Source organism: Cydia splendana, chromosome 8 (assembly GCF_910591565.1).
Source record: "Cydia splendana chromosome 8, ilCydSple1.2, whole genome shotgun sequence".
Lineage (NCBI taxonomy): Eukaryota > Metazoa > Arthropoda > Insecta > Lepidoptera > Tortricidae > Cydia > Cydia splendana.
In genome coordinates, this window is record NC_085967.1 from 9,094,989 (window position 1) to 9,115,582 (window position 20,594).

The window sequence follows — 20,594 nt, forward strand, 5'->3', positions numbered from 1 at the left end:
CCATTTTTGAAGGCTCGATTCATACCTTAACATAAAGGAAGAATCCCACCACCGGTACCCAGACTAGGTAAAGGTACACATTTATGAATAAACATTTCTGCAGTTGAAGCATTGAATTCATCAGTAAAAACTTACAAGTTACAATCAAAATAAATAAGTAATCTTTTCGTATCCAATCGCAACGCAAGGGCCAACAAAGTAAATCAAAACAAAACCTACACGCGCCAAACCACAGAATAAATAATGCCAAACTACAATGTTTATAAAATGTTTTTACACATCAACACAGAATATCAACAGTTTTACAAGTGTCTTAAACGGCTTTGAATAAGTTTCTTTACACGATGCGACACATAAAGACCGAATCCATTTTGAAGACACTGAAAGAATAGTACATTATTGTCGAGGCTCGGAAGTAGCTACTTGCAGGCTGAGGATTCGTTTTAAACGGACGACCTTGGGAGTCCGTTTAATTGAATCCGAAGCCAGCAAGTAGCCTTCCAGCCGAGTCATATATAGTGCTTTTCTCAAAAATGGTGCAAGAAATATAAATATCATAGAAATATTTTACAAAAGCAACTTTCTTACGTATATATTTTCACAGAAAAAAGTAGAAACAATTGAAAAAATTAGCTTTGACGCCTTTTTATTTTTTTAATAAAAAAATAGAAGTGTATTTTTCTGCCGAAAATACGCCAACCTATTTGAGACAGCTAAATAGTCGCGGTACTAATCATCTGTTTGGTTGTTTAATGGGCCTGTGCCTTCATTTGATATGGCCATTTCAACTTTTAAAAAGTTTGGAACTCGACAAATAATGGAATTTGTATGCAACATTGCAGTCCCAAAATCGAGACTGCAATGTTTTTAACTTTTTAATTTTTGACTGACCATAAACTACGCGCTTCGCAACCTATTTTTTAAACGGCAAGGTCGACTTTGCCGTCCATTTTTGAGAAAAATTAATATTCATGTTCTCCTTTCCGATTTTTCGGAATAATACTTCATCTCGCATTGTGTCGCATAGTGTAAAGACGATGTTACATTCGATTTAGAAAATGTAGCCAGCTTAATAAAATAATTTGACGTTGACATGACAATGACATAAAGAGATTGAGGTTATAATAATGTTTGGAAGAATATAACCATTGTTGGTTTTTTACCAGTAGAATAATCTATAAATAAAAATACAACATATAATATTTAATTTACGTTTATAAAATACCATGATTTCAAGACAAACATTCGGCCTTACTATCGGTAAGAAAATATTCTATTAATTCAGAAGTTTAAAGCTCACCAGTGAGTGCAACCGTTGCATATAAGAATATATTTTTTGCATTTTCAGGCCTTTTGCGTTCAAATGGACTTCAGTTAACGTGTGTAGCTGGGATAAAATACTTCCCGCCTCCCAAGAATTATGATGGTAGGTAACACACAGCTCAATCCATAGAATGAGCTATGATTAATTTGTACTTCATCAGTGTTTCGGTAAATTGGCAATTACTATTTTTATAGCCTGTTATTAATCCGCTTCTAATGTCTATAGACATCGAGATTCCTGAACGCCAGAGGCTGCGTCCTCTGGACAAGGTGCCTACATATCCTGCTAATTTGAAACCGCCAAAAATGCAGAAGAGGTTGCGATACATGCGTGGTCCCGAGCTCCTGCACAACACGCTACAGTTAAAGCAGTATGGTGTTATTGTAAGTATTTTTAATTAAACAATACTCATATATATACCTAGTAGACTACTATATAATAGTCTATTTTTTTAATTAGCTATGAAATTGTATCATTTTTTAACTTGCACGTGAAAAGTTTGGTGTAGTACTTTGTATTAAAAAAAAACAGTCTGTAGTAGTTCGTTTTTTAGCATTAGAAAAAAGGTAAACAATCTTGATGTGACTTTTTATTGAAATACACTTTTGAAAAATAAGTCACGGCCATAGTCTAATAAAACATGGTCTTCTCTTCCCAGAGTGACACAAGCCTGCGTCACAATAACATTGCCACTTTGTATAGCACTATTGATGACATAGGCTTGTGTCAGTCACGTAGTCGGAAGAGACTACCAGGCGTAGTATATTATTATACCATGGTCATGGCAAATATGTAACAATTATGAATCATATACGATTATATACATTCTTTTGCTTTCATAAGTAATAGTTACTGATTTTTAAAAAGCGTTTTGCAATTAAAAGACACATCAAGATCGCATATTAAAATGTGTGTGTGTGATAATAAAACAATGACAAATGACATGGTGGTTTCAGGCGACTGGTGGAGGTAGAATGCGTCATGAGCACTTTGAAATGGCTCGTCTTGTAGTGGCCCGTAAATTGGACATGAAGAAAATGTACGCTATTTGGCGCATTGACCCTCCGTGGCAGCCAGTGACCAAGAAAGGCCAGGGGCAGAGAATGGGCGGAGGAAAAGGAGCAATTGATCATTATGTTACCCCTATCAAGGCTGGCAGAGTTATATTGGAGGTTGCAGGCAAATGTGAATATCAAGAGGTAATAATTGCAACACTTCTTTTTATCTTTACAAAAATCTGATAAGTCTAGACTACTAGACAACACTATTAGTTTGTTTAGAACTGGCTGGTTGAATTGGCTTTTGTATAATAACTATTGAAACAATATTTTCTAAATATGAGCTGGATTTCTGTAAATGGTATCGTCTTGGGTCGTCCCATTCGTTTTTCGTCAATGAATCGAATCGTCTGACGAATGTAGAATGAGTGACGAAAGCAGAATGGGACTAATTTAAGAACTTGACGAAAAACGAATGGGACAACCCAAGATGATACCCTCTAAATTACTGAAAAATTTCAGATGGAATGTTATACTACATTTTACTGAAACCTAGGCAAAGTGATGCCTTATAGAAAGGGCCTATAGCTTCCATAAAAATGTATGTTTGGCTATGTTAAATACATACAATCTCATACAATGATTGACCCAGGCTACCATAATCATGGTGACAAGTGATGAGAAGAACTTGACTTACTCATTTGCACAATACAATTCAACTTTGAATAAATTATACAAATTTTTCGAGTCTAATTCGATGGAAAATGTTTTATTCATCATTTTTTTTAGGTCTGGCAAATGTTGAAAATTGTGGCGGAAAGATTGCCATTTCAAGCTGAAGCTGTATCACAAGAAATCATGGAGCAGAAAGCAGCTAATGAAAAGTGGCAAGAAGAAAACAATCAGAATAAGTACACTATGAAATATATTATTCAAAATAATATGGGTGGATGCCATAGAATGCTTTCGCCGTTTGATCACTATTGGTATGGCAAGCATTTGTAGGTATTTATTATATTGTAATTAGTTGAAAATATAGTTGAATTTAAGTTGACAGGTAAGATTTTATTCCTAACAAACCTATATAAACCTATAAAATACCTAATTCAAATAATACAAAAATTTCAATTAGCATAAGGGGTGTGCCAGGATATAGAATTTCAGTAGTACAGTAGAAAAGCGCGTAAAATGCCAGGGCTCCTAGCCTGAGGGACCCTAATTTGACCAACAGGATTTTGCTTGAGCTTTCATTGATATGATAAAGTTACGTGACGCCTGCGTTACGCCATTGGAATTTAGACATGTATAAGTAAGTTCAGCGCCATCTAGATGATGATGTTTTTGATGGGGTCGAAAATAGTGACATACCTCATCACTTACATGTCTAAAATCTAAAATGCATTTATTATACTTTCACTGCACTTTTGTGCCTATGATAGCGGTCCAATTTAACGTTTCTGTGTTAATCAGCAGTTAAACTGAGTTTTCATACTCACAAATCTGAAATACCTACAAACATACATAGCGCCATCACCGCCATGATTCATTTGAAAAAAAAGTCACATTTCCTGAAAGTCAAATCTAATTTGAACCTTAAATCCGATTGCTAAGGTTGAAATTCTATTGGCGCGGACGTGGTCGATAAATCGTACTATGCCTAGAAAAGGGATAACAAATACGTGGCAGGAATTCAGCGTCGTGTCGACATAGTACCTACTTACTCTTTAGTAATTTATTTCGCCCTGTCCAATCTGCTTTGACATGCGAGTGATACAATTTCAATTTAATATCGTAATTTAATTTTCCATCAACTGGTGGGAGGAAGGGTAGATTCGAAGCATTGAAACAAAGCATATTCAATAATGGTTTATTAAATTTGACATTTTATGAAAGGATTTTGTGACAAGCCTCAGTTTGCATACATGTATATAAACCTTGGTAGCAATAATTTATATAAACTTCTTTTATATAATTATGGAAAAAACTCAACAAAAAAACAAATGTCTTTATAGTAACAAATACTACAGCACAAAATACTTTCTGCGACTCATCCCTAACCTAACGTCAAAAGCCAAACAACACATTTATCCATAGTTGAGTGATTATCATGGTATACAATTATTTAGTAATGTAGGTATAGGAGTGTGTACTTTTAAGCTAAATGGAGACATGTAGTTGTACAGTAAATAAATCAAAGTTACATACATGTAACTTGAATCATTATTTCGTACTTTATAATAGCCTTTTGATATTAACAGCAATTTCTATTTAGGGTCACAAATTACACAATTACAAACTGAAAACATTTACTATTCTTTGTAGCAGAGTAAAAAGTTGTAATAGGATGTCAATATATCGTTGATATACGTGTAATCTTAATAATAGTATGTCAATTTGTGGGTAGGAGTTTTTAAGTACATTCTAATTACCCAGGAATATTTATTCTTTTTAGCATGAAGGTTTTTTATGTGGACTAACACCCTATTACATCTCTGTACTCTCTGTCTCTAGGTATTATTGCAACAGACATTAAACACTTTTATAATATTGTGTGCAACTCTACTCTTTCCAATATCCAAGCGACTCTACCTTATGTATCTATTTCTGCTTCGATACCTCAACGCAAGTACCTATAAATTATATAACGTCATAACAATATTTACAAAGCCTAAAGAACTAACTTACAAGTAAATGCAAATTTACATCTTCAATAAATATAGTGTTTACAATATTGTACAAGCGCTAGTTTTTATATATGATATGGCTTTTTATTTATAAAATCAACTGCCAAAACAATCCCTAGCAGTCATTTTAGGTATATTATCACAAGTCCATGTAACCTTATTAGTTGGTTTAACTTGCGTGACTAAAATGTTATCATGGACTCTAATTTGTAGTGACTTAGCTTATACATTTTAAAACATCGAATGCTTATGCAACAATTTATGATATAAACCAGTCATGATGTCTAATTTATAGTAATTTGGTGGCAGTTGTTGCAATGATATTGATTGATAGTCAATTACATACTCAGTGTACATACAATCTAGGAATGTTGTCACGCAAAATAAAGTTATAGATGTTTTTAAAGAATGATTGTAAAATACTCGAGCTCTGCATTTTAATTAGTCTGCTCTGAGCTTGTACAACCACTGCTGCTATAGACCAGCTACAATATATTTGACTAGTTCTGTGTCTTACGCTATTATAGTCTTATTAAACTAGGAATAATTCCCTAAACACTGGCAATATGCAGTCTTAAAATCTATTTCACCTCCGTGATAAACAAGGTAGTATGGGTTCTAACAAAAACTAGGTACGTCTGCAACTCAACTGGGGTGAAACAAATAATTAACATTGTTGAACTTGCACGCACAGTCGTTTCTAATATTCAGCTAAGCTAAGCTATAAGTTATTAGACAAAGTGAGGTAGCGTCATTACCTACTAGTGGAAAATATTTACAGTCCTAAGTCTTTGCACTTAGATAATAAATAGTGACATAGGCTCGTCTCAAGCTCATGAATATAAGTTAAATATCTCTTGCGTATCTATTAGCCTGTTACGGAGATTACCAACACAAATACCGCGTTACATTCTATTTTAACATACGAGTATTAATTAACTACATGCACACAATAGACACTATTAATAATTATGTGCAGCTTTGTAGATGACTAGAGTAAATACGTTTAACGGTATAGTTACAATCGTAGGTATACGTAAAGTTTCTTTTTCGATCACTGCAAGGATCCACTTGTCCACTGTTGAGGATAATACGATGACTGAACAACATTATTCGTACGATTCGCTCAAGTGCTCCAATAAAAATTTCAACTGTGTTTTCATGAAATTATTTTTGTGCGCGATGGAGTCGCATAGCATTTGAGTGGGCGCGGCCTCACCGCCGGCGCCGTTGTTGTTCCCAGAGTCTATGGTACTATCCTCGGGCGCTTTCAGTGCGGCGATGGGGGCTTTGCTGATATGCTGATAATTAAACGTAGACAATACCGTCCGGATCTTTGCAATGATCTGCTCTACTCAGGCGTTTGATTCCTGCGAAAAATTTGAAAATAGACATAAGTCAGAATTTTGCAGCGGTTAGAAATTTATATCATTCAAGTGTACACTACTTTCTATACTAGTGAGATATCATTTACATTCACAAAACAAAAACGCTAGGGGAAAACGGTCGGATTGCAAACGGTGAGGAGGTTTTATCTAACAGACTGCTGCAGGAGTGTGATGATATGAAGTATTATCAAATGAATCGCATTATATTTAAAGTTCCTTATTTAGTAATACTGCACGGAATTATCATTATTAATATTCGTATAAAATGTAAGTACTCATATAAAATACTACGTTAAAGTCGTTTTAAATGCATCAAAATTTAGGCTCTATGTCATAAGAGAGTACGAGTACACCGAATATCGAAACGCTAAGTACAGATTAATGATACGCTGTGCTCGTGGCGGGAGCGTCGAGAAGCGAGAGCAACATCTAGTCTAGAAGCGGGTGGGACGGTGTGTTTATACCTTGAGGTTGTGGAAATAGTGCATGATCTGATCGTAGTCCATCTGCAGCTCGTCGAGCCCCAGCGCCTCCGCGCCCGCGCCCGCGCCCGAGCGCGAGTACATCGGGTTGCCGACTATCGTCGCGCGTTTCACTTCTGGGGAACCGCTTCCTATTAATACCAAAATGGTCAGTATCTCGCCTCCCCTCTTGTTATCAGGGAGATATCACTCCGCAGATCGTGTACGTTCGGCTGTCCGGTTGCTTGTAGGCAGAACTCCTATGTAGCAAGCGTACACGAAAGAGCACGAGATGCGTCGTTGATTCGGATATTGCCGCGTAATATCGAGTTTCTTAGACAGTGATTCTTCTATACGTAAGCGCTAATATCTATTCTGTAGTTTTATCATGGATTCTTCACAAGCTAATCTGACGTTTCAACGAAGGGAACATCTCTGTAGGATTTACCTTTGTTTGGATTCGCAGCTTCCACAAAGTCACCTTTGACGTTTGATTCTTTGGATCGGTTCTTATGCCTCATCTGGACTTCAGGCAGACCTGCAAAAAAACCCTATCTTCAAATTCTTGAAGATTAGATAAAAAAATAGGAGATACATTTTAATTTTCGCCGTAATAAGTGTAATAACTTTATCGGAAACATGTCAGGGTGCAATATGGGAACACATTATATCCCAGACCCAGGGGGATAGAAGCCGAATTTACTTCTCAACTTACATTTTTTTGCCCTAATCCTTTAAGGGATAAAACTATCCAATCTGTCAGGAAAACTAGGTAAGTATTTAAAATTGGGCATGACTATGTTTCTAATTATTTTAAGTTACAGTTATGAAATATATTTTAAATGATGATATGCTGGGCACATTTAAAGGTGCGTCCAGATTTGGCAAGATTACAACGGTGGTATGGAAATATACGTGACTCTTCATGGCATGTCATCCCGTTACATTTTTTCGTATGGCGTTTGTCGATTGTACAATTGTCGTCTTAGCTAGCCCCCCTGGGCGTAACTTAGACTTGTGAAACTTACCGATTCCAGAGTCATGCATGTAATCGGGACTCGGCGGCTTGGCGAAGGTGCGGCCTCTGTCGAGCCCCACAATCTCCCGATAATCCTTGTTCTCAAGCACCAGCGGGGCGTCGTTGTCAAACTCGAACAACCGCGCGCATTCCTCCTTGCTGAGCTTCTCTACGGCGTTGTCGTCTAAATCGTGGGGGAGGGGGTTCAAGTCGCTTTTGTAGTTTTTCATGTCTCGGCTCGAAATGTATGGGGCGTCGGTTTTGTTTAGATCAATAATTCTGAAAAAGTTTAAGTGGGTTAGTGCGATCCAATAGAGTTAAGGTTTTAGGGTTAGGATAGACCGAAGCGAATCGGACCACAGGGTGAATCGGCGACGCCAGTCATAACTCATAACTCTCATAAGCTATATTTTCAATTTCATTTTTTTTAGTCTGACTGATTCGCCTTGGTCTACTATACTTAATTAGGTTTATAAGACTCATGAGAGAAGTTCGCAGATTTGAGAATACTTAATGTAAACTGTCATTTTACATAATATACCTATTTTTAACATCGACACGTAAAATTAGACTGGCCTTACTGAAGGCATAAAACGTGAGTATTTTTAGTGGGTAGATAGGTGTTGTATATTTACGAGTGTACCTACTATGTAATGTTATTCTTAACTAAGCAAATGGGTATGGAAAAGAGGCAGAGGGGGGACTTTACTTAACTATCGGACACAACGGGCTCATAGCTCATATAGGCATCATTTAGGAAACAATAATATTTATTTATGAATTATTTGTCAAAAACACACGCACAAACTTCATGCCTTAACCTTAAAGCATTCTCTACCAGTCAACCAAAGGCCAAAAAGGGACCTTTGTTACGTACAGTTACCTGCAATACAACGAAGGCCACAAAAATATCTGACGCGAACTTATACAGCCATAAGATGTCACATATTTTTGCAGCCTTCGAAGAGTAACATATTATTGCAGGTGACTGTACAATATTGTAAACAGTGATGCTTACCGGTCTGAGCGGCGGGCATTTTCCGGAGATCGTCGGGGTTCGTGTTCTCGGTCGTGTTTCTTGTGGTGGTTCCGCGAGTGGCTCCGGCGAGTGGGGGGCATGACGGCGTCCGGTAACACCTGCTGGTGCAAACACGGAAACTTATTATAGACCGACCACTTTAATGAGTCCTCGCCTGCGCGGTACGGGGGCGACGGGGTGGGACGACTATAAGGGCGGCGGGGAAGGTGCGGGCGCCGTACGCCTGCCGCCGGCAGTCCCTTAGTCGTCCCACCCCGTCGCCCCCGTACCGCGCAGGCGAGGACTCATTTAAGCGATCGGTCTATACCTGCTTCCCCAATATTAAAAAAATGTTGAGCATAAAGTACCTACAGTGTTTTAACTAATGTACTTATCTAATTGTGCGTGTGACAAATGCAATGACAGTACAGATGTAGTGCATAATTGTTTTCCATCGTATTTTCTTCGAAACGTTCGTATTTGTCATGCTACTTCAGTCAACCTCAGTACTTTTTGTACCGACACTGACTGAAATAGCAAGACACGTTCGTACGTTTCCGTGAAAATATGATGGAAAATAATTATGCACTACATCTGTATCTACAATTTTGACTTTTTTATACTTTGTCATTAAAATGCTTTGGCGATTGCGACTGAGTGTCAAATTTGTAGTTTACAAAATGATGAATTGCTAAAGTGCTCATCATTTTCGTTTGTCGACTATTTGTAGGCAGTATAGGTAGGTAATTGAAGACTCGTTGAGCAAGCAATAAAAATGGCGTTCCAGAGTAGTGGCCGTGTATGTTTTGCTTTGACTTAGACTTTTAAGGTGGACAAATTTTGTTGAGGTTCACAAAAATATATAATTTAAATGAATCCAGATAAAAATTCCTGTAATCGTTTTAATTCGACTCTTAGTTCCCATACATCACCATAATTATGTTAGGTGTGTGGTTATGAATAGGTTCTTACCTATTTCAAGCTAGTTACCAATTCTTGATAACACTCGGCCACTCTTATTTAACCCTTTTCCAGGCATAATACGATTTATCGACCACATACGCACCAAGAGAATTTCAACCCTAGCAATCCGATTTAAGGTTTAAATTAGATTGGATTTTCGGGAAATGTGACTTGTCTTTAAATATATCATCAAAGCTGGATTTATTGGAATGGAATATTAGGATTTTTCGGGAAAACCCTGTAGATTGGTGCGGCCTGGAAAAGGGTTAAAACGCCATTTTGAGTTAAAAGCATTTATTCGCATAGCATAAAAAAGAAAGGAGGCGCTTACTTTATGGTTATTTCTCAGCGGGACAGGTACCTGGGGTTGCGGGGTGGAGTTCCGGTGCGGCGGCACGGGCGGGCGGTATTCTCCGTCCGTGCTGGAGATCAACAAGGGAATCGTTTAATGCTTATTCTCATTTGGAACGGTCTCATACGGACGCTAATTCTCTAAACGCCGACTACAACTAATCATATCATATCACAGACAAGCATAGGATTTCACTAAGTGTGAGCAAACAGTTAAAAACTAATCAGCATTTCAGGAGGCGCGTATATAAACCGCAAAATTAATTTAGCGCCTAGCAAAAACTACGGGGTTGATATGCGGACCTAGCACAACTGTTGGCACAGTTGACACTGACGACTTGCCACTATCGACTTTCACGACACCTTGTCAAGTCCACTCTTAATAATGTGATAGCGTGAAAAACAGGCCACCGCGCGTTGCACGTCATCGTCAGTTGTGCTTAGGCCGCTTTGCTTTATCGGTTTATGTATACTCGTAAGTACTAAATATACCTACCTAATAACAACACACTAAAGAGTTACACGAACCCTATATTTTACTCGCTCTAATTTCATTTTATTACAATTTCTAGCAAGGGCAACTATTATATTTAGCATCAATCATAGATATATGTTACTTGAATGTTCAAGTCAAAGGTAATGTTTTTTAAAATTTCGTTTTAAAATGAGAGCGTAAAGTTGATTGTATGGCGCCAACTAAGGTTCGTGAAACTCTTAACTAACCATTGATGGACCTTTTTCGTTGTAATAAGGTTTACGAATAGTCAGCTGTGTTAACAATAGCACTTGTTACTCATACTCACTGCCAATGCCCATCTCCAGAATGATGCCTCGCATGCCTCGCCGGTTTCTTGCAATACGTGGTCGAGTCGATCGCTCGCTCTTTTCGTTCGCTCTGCGACGGCAGCTCTATCGAGTTAGGGTTGTCGAAGCTCGTGACCATGACGTTGCCGTTGTCGCGAATGGCGTCGTCCGGGTCGACGTAGTTGTAGTTGAGCGGGTTGGCGGTGATGCGCATTTCGTTGCCGTTGTCGGGTTGGGTGGAGTTGCGGTTGGTGGAGTGGCGGTTGCCGTTGCGTTCGATGGTTGCGCGGCCTGGAATTTATACATAGTTTGTTAGTAACTATATTCTTCCAAGTTCCAAGCTTTCATCCAATATGAAATGTCTTAATAAGCGAGTCAGTAGGCAGGTGACCCGATGCCGAATCATCAAGGCTTACGAGGCCTGGAGCTTTACAAGCGAGGTGCGCTTTTACGCGAGCCCAAGAGCTAAAGGCTCGCAGGGCGAGTCCAAGCGGTCAAATATGACTCTACCAGGGAATTTAGCGAGCCCTTTATCAGGCTAAGATTTGATGACTAATGGACTATGATACACTTCAATAACACTCAGTCCTCAATTTCAATGTTTAACAAGATCCTTACCCAGCCACACCCAATCGTGCGCGTTAGTCGTGGACTCTTTCTCGGGCTTGTCGCGTGCGAGGCCGAGCGTGGTGCCCACGAGGCCGGCGACCTGCAGGCGGCCTCCCTCCGCTACAGCGGGTAACGCACGCCCGGTGCCCGCAGGGGCACTGCGCGCCGCCATAGGCTTCAGGCGTGATGCGTACACAACGCACGATACCACGAATATCTGAAATATTTTTAAGTTAATTTCAGGAGTGACCACATTTGTCAACGCCGATTCAGCTAGGACACATAACATGTCATAAAATGTACAGTCGCCACCAGATATATCCACAAAGGTGCTCAATAATATCTGAACATGCGCTCTGATAATGTCTTTATAACAGAAACTTTGTTCAGATAATTGTGAACACCTTGGCCGCACCGATATACCTAATGGCGACTGTATGAAATATTTATATAGAACGCTGATTTATAGCTCTTACTTAAGACATAGTCGTAAAACTTTTTCTAAACCCGATTGGATGTTAGCATTAAAATGAAGCGAAACGAGGAAAAAAAACCGTCCTATAAAGTCGGTTATAACGTGTAAATATTTCAGCACTTACCACGATAGCGAAGCAAAATGCCACAAGCAGAACGTACATTCCTGAAAAAGAAATTAATCAAAATCATTTTAATTATTCATTGCCTCATTCTCTATTTGCTTATCTCTTTGTTGTGTAATATTGTCGCTATTATACAATTTAACAGCTGTATCATAAAGTCACAGGTCTTTAGAGCAATTGTTCTTATCGAAGTAAGATAACTTGTAAATGCAGTGAACTAATTCCATTAGTAGGGCACTATAGAACCTTGTCGCGTCAGTTCAATGAATCGCGTTGATATCGACTCATTGTTAAAGTAGTTGTATGGCAGAGTTCTGTGTCGACTAACTTTTCGTATGTTAGATATTGACTCAATGAGCATGAGTAACTACTCGTAACGTAACAATGATATTAGTTTCACAGTTTGTAGAGAGTTTACCTACATATATTAGAATCATTGTTCAAACTAAACCATTTAAATTTTAAACGTATGTAGGTATAGGTACGAGTATACGGATTATTTTTGCCATAGGTACCTATTGGCTAAAAAACTTAATATATAATAATAATTCAGCCTATATTATACGTCCCACTGCTGGGCACAGGCCTCCTCTCATGCGCGAGAGGGCTTGGGCTATAGTCCCCACGCTAGCCCAATGCGGATTGGGGACTTCACATACACCTTTGAATTTCTTCGCAGATGTATGCAGGTTTCCTCACGATGTTTTCCTTCACCGAAAAGCTAGTGGTAAATATCAAATGATATTTCGTACATAAGTTCCGAAAAACTCATTGGTACGAGCCAAGATTTGAACCCGCAACTTCCGGATTGAAAGTCCGATGTCATATCCACCATCCGATGTCACATCGGCCACCACCGCTTAAAGATAACAAAAAACTTATTCATGGACTTTGCTCGCATTCCTCCAGGGAAAAAGCGACACGATACATTGTCGTGGGCTGTCTACCTACGTTGTCTTATTTTCTGAGCATATCGAAAAAAATGTTACACGGAGATTTTAACTATATATAGCTAGACCATAGTTTTTGAATTGATTCTAGACTAAGATAGTAACTAATGATATACTAACAGCAACTTGATAGGTACATTGAATCTCAATTAGGTCACTTTACGGGATTGTTATGCCATTTAGGGTTCTTGCTAAATTGAAAATTCTATAGCGTATGTATTGAACAACCAATTTAGCTGGGACCCTAAATGGCGCAACAATCGCGGAGCGTGATGATACATCTGGATTCTGGATGTACCTACGAGTAGGTTTACCTATTTCGATGGACGACATGTGGTTGCTGGGGTGTCGGGGGTGCGCCGCGGCGTTGGTCCTGTATATGGACGCGTACTGCTGCGCCTGCACCGTGGGCTCGTGGTTGTTCTCATCCTTGAATCCTGGAAATATTGCTTATGAGTAAATTATATACCTACATAAGTCAAAGGATGCATATACGGTCGACCGTTCGAGTTCACGCATAAAATAGGTACGCGTTAGGGCCGGTCGACAAGACTTTTAAAAATAAATCACATCCATACGAAAATCAATCATGTATACAGGAATTTTATAAAGCCACGGAGCTTCATTTGGTCAGTCTAAGATAGTCTAGGTAAATGTTATTTCTTCAGTAATCAAAAGAACGACATTGCAAATCTTGCTGCGTGACTTCGGCGTTAGATTAGACAGTCTTACAGCTTTTAGTAACAGAATAGAATACAAATGAGGTAGAAAATAACAACAAATACCTACCTCGTAAAACATCACTAAGGTCCGACAAGCCAGTCCTAACTCCTCCCCTTGCCATGATATCATCATTCTGAGGCGTATCAGGTCTCTGCGGCGTGTCACCACCGCTAAAATCCACGTCCACACTCGCAGCGGCACTGGCGAGGGCTCCAGGTATGTTCTTGATGTTCGCTGGGGTCTTGGTATCGCCTTTGCCGGGTAAGGCGACTCGGCGGAGAGGCCCGGTGCGGCACTGTTCGGGTGTAAGGAGGGTTACGCGGAGAAGTTCGCCGCTACCTGAAAGCCGACAGTGTATGCTTAAAAACTATAGACTTGTTTATATGCTTAGGTCAAAGTCTCGGTATTAACTATTTAAATGTCCTGTCCATAGCGCTAAGAGCACTTGTAAATATGTGTGCGTCCATAGTTGGAGAATGCACCGCTAGTGCACCATCGCGAACCTTTTGTGAAAGAATTTGCTAACTGGCCACGTTATTTTCATTGTAGCAGCACATTATTCGCACTTGTAAATTCGTACGTAAGTGTGACAGAGAGGCAACACGTCGAACATGGTTCGCGGTAGGCCCTCAGTTCTGGACGCGGTTTTATGACGTAATATGATGTCAAAGAAGCGTTCATTTCTTCAATTCACATTTGACTAATTGCATTCATAAAGAAGTTCTTCATAAAAAATAGGAATCAACGCAACAAAACAGTGTACCTAACCGAGAACGTTCTCCTTACCTTCTCCAACAGCGATAACTCTCGGGTGCTTTGAAGCGAGCATCGGTGCAAACGCAACGACTTCAGGATCGAGACTCTCTACCAGCAGGAAGTAGTCGGATACTGCTACGTCACGCAACGCTGTGCGTGTGTCGTCCGCGAACTCTATGTCGATATCCAGGAGACCCTCCTGTAAAATATAATTTATTTTTGGAATATCATCAATCAATTTATGTAAGTACCTACCTTCCTATAGGTACTTACACGTTTTCTACAAAACAGATCCCGCTGTGGCAGTTGTATTCTCAACTCTCAGCCATGGCGGGTTGGACATAAGTGTTAAGACATTTAATTTGTTTTCGACCGGCCAACGGTCCTAAGCAGTTTCTTTACTGACCATCGGTAGTCTTTGCAATATGGATTACGAATCGTCATTAAAGTGTGGACGATAGTACCAACCTGATATTGCGCAGTAAGCCGCCTAGTGACAGTGGTTTCCGACACATATCCGTTCTCGATGGCCGGGTCGGGCGAGATGTTGAGCTGCAGTCCGGAGATAACGCGTACCAGCAGTCGAGAGATAGCCACCTTGTCGTTCACTACTCTCACTTCTCGTAGACCGATTACTCGACCTGTTTAGGACGGCTGAATTGTTAGAAATGTTGACGTTTGTCGTAAACGAATTACCTAATTATTTACTAAAGTAAAAGCGGGTGCAGTTCTTTAGGGATCACTCGAAATACGACACATGTCCAAATTCGTGGTTCGAAATCTTGTAGCCGTAGAAAGTTACCTGTGATCGGTGACAGCACTTGAATTTCGGTAAGGCCAGTGCTCCTCCCCTGCAGAACGCGGCCCCTCAAGGAAGCGATGCGCGGGTCCGACACCCGCATCAAGGACTGCACCAACTCTGTGACCTTTAGTCGAGTGCGACGCGACACGAAGTACGACACGCGTCCAGAGTCGTGGTCTTTGGCGAGAAACCGGGCGAATACCTAGGAAAATTTCAGAAATAAGTACATACCTACATACACATAAGAGGGGTGGTTAGAGGTCATGTATGGTTAAACCAATCTTAAAATGCAAAAAGCTCCGTCAGTTACTTTAGGCTTACATTACAGTCACATCTAAACGTGTTGATTAGTGCAAGGTAGGGTTTGCATTATGCAATATACGGATCCAACTAAGTAGTATGTGTCCGAATCTGGACATGAATCCGACGAATCTTCAATTTGAATTCGGATTGAAAATACTTGTGAAGGCGCGTGCACTACAATTTTAACAAATACTTAACCTTTGTCGCTTCATTCAATTTATTATACCTACCTACTAACATAGAAGTTAATTAGCTACTGTAATTAAATGTCCGCCGAGATCACTCTTCCCTAATAATCTCAGGGTAATATTATTATAATTTTGTAAAATAAAATAATAGCAATGTTTTATTACTACAGTTCCTCAGAAATGAAACATCTACATAAAAGAGCGTTAACTAGGGCGTAAATTAATGCCTTCATGCTCATTAAAAACGTGAAGACAGCATCAAAAGGAGATGAGAATTAAACTGCTTTGTCACATTAAATACTTCGACGCAGCTTAACTATCGTAGTTTATTACGATTGCGCGACAAAAGACTACAGTAATCGTCTATTTCTGGCGTTGACAATACAATTGACGTGATGAATGAGATGATGGCTTAAAGGGCTCGATTGGCCAAGTATCTAAACAAAAAAGTAGGGTTTATTAGCCTGGCAAAGATGGATGGATTTTGCGCTAAATAGAGAATCTCCGACCACTGCTTGTCGTGAATAAGACAGATGATGAATGATTATTTGTTACTTACGTTTCTTCAGAGACTTCCTGCCTTGCATAGCTAAACTAAACTGTGGAATAAACTGTCGCGTCGCCTGCCATATTTCCGGACCGAAACGACCTTCAAGAAAAGATCGTACCTACCTAATTCCATCTTAATCTACTGACGACCTGCATCCTACGCGTAGTGCCTACATATTAGGCCCCAATTTTCGTATCTTTGTCAGTTTGACAGAGTTACATTTAAGCTGGCAAACTCTGAAACCCAGTTGTAAGGAGGTTAAAGACCGACAACTCGCTTATAACCCCTCTAGTGTTGCGGGTGTCCATGGACGACGGTAATCGCTTACCATCAGACGATTCGCTTGCCTGTTTACCTCCTGTATGATAAAAAAATTATAAAAACTTACTTCGATATTAGTCTGTTGGTACCGCAGTCGGCAGGAGCGCTGCTCGGACAAGGAATTGGTGCCGTCGGGACGCGACCCGCCCCAGCCTCGCGCGGACAGGGATCGCTTCAGTCTCTCCTTTGAACTGACGTCCTCGGACACTTTCCATCCTGATTAAAAAAACAAATTAAATGTCTGTCTGTTGCACAACGTAAAGGCAATTAGAGGAACATTTGTTGCGACTGTTTTAGTCAAACGGCGAGAGGCCCTAAGAAAAAGATTATATGTATTTACCTACCTAATGCAAAGCTTTTCTTCGAGAAGAAATGTTTTCAACAATGATATAGATATAGTTTATTTAATAATGCGTTTTCATTTACCTACTAATTTATGTATATACCTAAAGTGGTTTTCGGCGGTTGAATACCTTAGGTCACAGTCGCACTAAACATTAAAGTCGGGAAGACATTTTTCAGCTGGTTTTTAACCAGATGGCAATTTTTTCGTAATGTCGAGTTTGGTCCATACCTATTAAAAGGTTGCAATAGAACTTGAGTGAATATATCACCGCAATTTCTAGCGGTGGTTCTTCGCTGATTCCCGCTATACAATACGGTTTCGATGTAGAGCCTGTGCGGAAAGAGAAGAGTCATGGAATGTATGGGGCCCAATACATTCCAAGACACTTTTTTTTCCGAATCATAGACTCTACCTACTTAGTTTTTATCTTTAGGTAACGCTTTTTGCTAGTAGTCGACGGTAATGTAGCAGCTTCTACAGCGGCAACTGTCCAAAAAATGTATAAATAGATGGATAATATGCCTAACGTATGTTACCTTTTATCTGTGACAGTCTCCGGTTATCAACCTCCACCTCCAGCGGGTATTCCGGCATCCAAACGGTGAAGCGGGCCAAGCCCGTGTACGTGCCGTATTTGACTATCACGGAGGCGTTCGACGAGCCCCTGATCTCCGAGCCGTCTACGTATACTGAGCTGCATGAGGATGAAACCTGCGAACAAATTGATATATTAAAAACAGCCCGAAAACACCTTATTAGGGATGTATTTTTAACTTTATTAAGCTCAAAGCGCTAAAAAAATCTTAGTGACTAGACGAAAGGCTTATGTAACTATTAATATTTTATCTTGAATAAAAGAAGTAGGATATATTGGATGACGTCCCACTTAAATTAAGTTTTCTGCTTTTCGATCTAACCACGTTTATCCTAATAAATTAATGATCCATGCGAATTAAGAGCGCGATAAAACATCTTTAATTTTATTACACGATATACTATGTATAAATTGATCAATTTGATCATCCATCTTGACAACCTGAACGTGGTTAAAATAATGGTTACAAAGTAATAAAATGAACTTTTTAAAAACCATGACTCGTACATAAAAAGACTACAACGATCAGCATCAGTCAATTAAAAAACACAATCCTTTTGTTTTATTTGAAGACACCAGCTGCATGAACACTCGTATTGGTTGAAGAGAAACAAAACAACAAGTTTTCTTACCGTACTTAATTACGAGCCTATGATATTAAATACCGAGAACAAGTATTGCTTTAATGAGATAGTTGTCTGTTTCGGAAGGAGCTTTTAACTGACTATTAACCAGCTTAATGGAACAAGATCTGTAGCTTCCTCAACTAATTTATTCATTGAAATTAAAAGTGGTAGTTTCCTTTAACTCTTCCTCTACCGCTTTCCCTATTTGCATTCCTTATTAGAAACCCAGGACTTGGAGTTTAAATTTTTTAAGCACTTGCTACACATAAAACTGGTATTAGGTAGCCATTAAATTAAATATCATGTGATATTTCACAAGCATACAATTCGCGAAAATTGAGGTATGAGCCAAAAATCGAAACCATGTAGTCATCGTCGGTTAAAAGTTAAATCACTATACCTAGTGATTTAACTTTTAACCGACGATTAAAACCCTACCGGCTATTACACTTTTCAGTTTTTGATAGGTCAGTTTGTATTCGTAACTTCTTCTTCGTCGGTATCACTCTTGACAGAGTGGTCGTGGTCATCACTTCAGGTGTTGGTGGCAAGCTTCACAACACGTCGCCACTCTTCTCTGATGGCCGCCTTTCTCGTGCATTCATGTAGGGATGATGAGCCATTTACTGCCGCTTTTATCTGGTCAGTCCACCCCATAGGCGATCTACCTCGTGGTCTGGTACCCTCAACCTTTCCCTGGACCACAAGTCGCTCAATAGCCACCTCTCCTCGGCGCATACGTGACCAGAAAAGGTGAGGATACGAAACTGCACCAAAGCTGATATAAACGCTGCTTGATGCCGAGTTCTAGAAGTATAGACTCGTTGGTACGGAATTCAGTCCACGATACTCCGAGCATTCTTCTCCAGCACCACATCTCTAGGGCGTCTATCTTCTTCTTATCTACTTCCCGCAGGGTCCACGTTTCTGCGGCATACAAGAATATGGGGAAATACAAGTGCCCGAACTAGCCGAATTTTTGTGGCTTTATATATGTTGCGATTCCTCCATATTTTCCTCAACTTGTCCATTGCAGACCTAGAAATTGCCATACGCCTCTTCACTTCGTCGATACATCCACCGTTGTTCGTAATTAAGGCTCCCAGATAAATGTATGATTGTATTCGTAAAGTGACAAAGATATTAAATGACATTTGGCAGCAGTAAAGATTGAGGATTGACTTCTTAGATGTCGAGCGGGGTCTCATAGTTTCCTGTTAGGCACGTACTCTATTGACATTTTCTAGGAACTTCAAAGGTGACTTTTATTAACCCTTTGTCTGCAGGCAAACGTCCGCGTTTTCATTCTACGGGTCGTTAACATTGACAGCGACACATGCGTTTGGCATCGCCTGGGCTATAATTCTCATTGCCAATGTACTGCGTCAAAGGTTGACCAGTATAAGCGTAACCTCGAGATCTGTTTAACTATACGGGACCGGAGTTCATTATTTAACGCTGAACGCCACAAGTTAAAGAAATATGTCACTGACACCAAGGATCACAGAGCTAGCAGCCGTTGTAAACCTACCTAACATTGATGGCGTATCTATGCCATAAGTGACACATGTAGGTGCTGTTCGTAGCACTGGGGGTAAACTCACAACGACTTTAGAAGAGACGTCCACTATAGGTACAAAGGTATTTTCCGTGGAAAATATACACACAGATGAGTAGCAGAATAATTTATAAGTATAAGACGTTACGCTACACGTTTTAATGCAGCAACACAGTAATTAAAGACTACATTGCGGTGTCAATTAAATTTCTTTACTGACATCTTAATTATAAGTATTTTACTTACTTTCCCTATTCGCCTCTGTAGTTAAAGTCGAAAGCGTCCTGCACTTAAGTCGCGGGATGCTAAAATGTCGTCTTAATGCATCGTAAGTGCGTTCTAACATTAGATGTTAATGTTATGGCATGCATTACGTTTGCAGCAGAGTCAAATGTCTAAATAGACCATGATAATTTCACTTGGGTGTATAAGCATTAACCATGCTTAGGTACAGTTAATTGGCTATTCGTAAAGCTTGCATGGATGTATTAACCGAATATAAACATTTTTCTTTGACAGCGGTTGAAATACAAACCGATAAGTGAGAATATACAGTTAACTTTTCATAACCTGTCGTCTACCAAGCTGTAAAAAAAAGCACCCCTCTATATACCCCGGCCGGAGATCTCCGTCAATTATTATGTACCCACCCCGTATTT

General features: G+C 39.6%; 2 protein-coding genes across 3 annotated transcripts in view; one reads left to right on the forward strand and one right to left on the reverse strand.

Moving 5' to 3' along the window:
- Positions 1-1,109: 1,109 nt before the first annotated feature.
- LOC134793233 (large ribosomal subunit protein uL16m) lies at positions 1,110-3,376 on the forward strand. Its single transcript, XM_063764802.1, has 5 exons — positions 1,110-1,260; positions 1,349-1,426; positions 1,550-1,707; positions 2,281-2,523; positions 3,112-3,376. Exons 1-5 carry the CDS (start codon positions 1,227-1,229, stop codon positions 3,325-3,327), a joined length of 729 nt encoding a protein of 242 aa, XP_063620872.1. The 5' UTR covers positions 1,110-1,226; the 3' UTR covers positions 3,328-3,376.
- Positions 3,377-4,175: 799 nt separating this feature from the next.
- LOC134792783 (transmembrane protein 132E) overlaps positions 4,176-20,594 on the reverse strand; it is a 125,872-nt gene continuing 109,453 nt past the window's right edge. Inside the window, exons 6-21 of one of the 2 annotated variants that reach the window (XM_063764118.1) lie at positions 17,693-17,867; positions 16,878-17,026; positions 15,449-15,650; positions 15,115-15,287; positions 14,677-14,845; positions 13,957-14,229; positions 13,482-13,604; positions 12,218-12,258; positions 11,628-11,835; positions 11,009-11,300; positions 10,186-10,276; positions 8,892-9,010; positions 7,884-8,152; positions 7,304-7,393; positions 6,859-7,007; positions 4,176-6,376 (exon numbers count right to left, since the gene is read on the reverse strand). In XM_063764118.1, the coding sequence (XP_063620188.1) occupies positions 6,362-6,376; positions 6,859-7,007; positions 7,304-7,393; positions 7,884-8,152; positions 8,892-9,010; positions 10,186-10,276; positions 11,009-11,300; positions 11,628-11,835; positions 12,218-12,258; positions 13,482-13,604; positions 13,957-14,229; positions 14,677-14,845; positions 15,115-15,287; positions 15,449-15,650; positions 16,878-17,026; positions 17,693-17,867 (2,538 nt within the window). In that variant the 3' untranslated portion in view covers positions 4,176-6,361. Of the gene's footprint in view, positions 6,377-6,858; positions 7,008-7,303; positions 7,394-7,883; positions 8,153-8,891; positions 9,011-10,185; positions 10,277-11,008; positions 11,301-11,627; positions 11,836-12,217; positions 12,259-13,481; positions 13,605-13,956; positions 14,230-14,676; positions 14,846-15,114; positions 15,288-15,448; positions 15,651-16,877; positions 17,027-17,692; positions 17,868-20,594 lie in introns of those variants that run through there. The other variant, XM_063764119.1, reaches the window with a different exon arrangement.

Coding starts and splice junctions, on each gene's coding strand:
- LOC134793233 (XM_063764802.1), top strand. CDS start 1,227: ATGATTTCAAGACAAACATTCGGCCTTACTATCG. Junction 1,427..1,549: donor GCCTCCCAAGAATTATGATG/GTAGGTAACACA, acceptor TAATGTCTATAG/ACATCGAGATTCCTGAACGC. Junction 2,524..3,111: donor GCAAATGTGAATATCAAGAG/GTAATAATTGCA, acceptor CATTTTTTTTAG/GTCTGGCAAATGTTGAAAAT.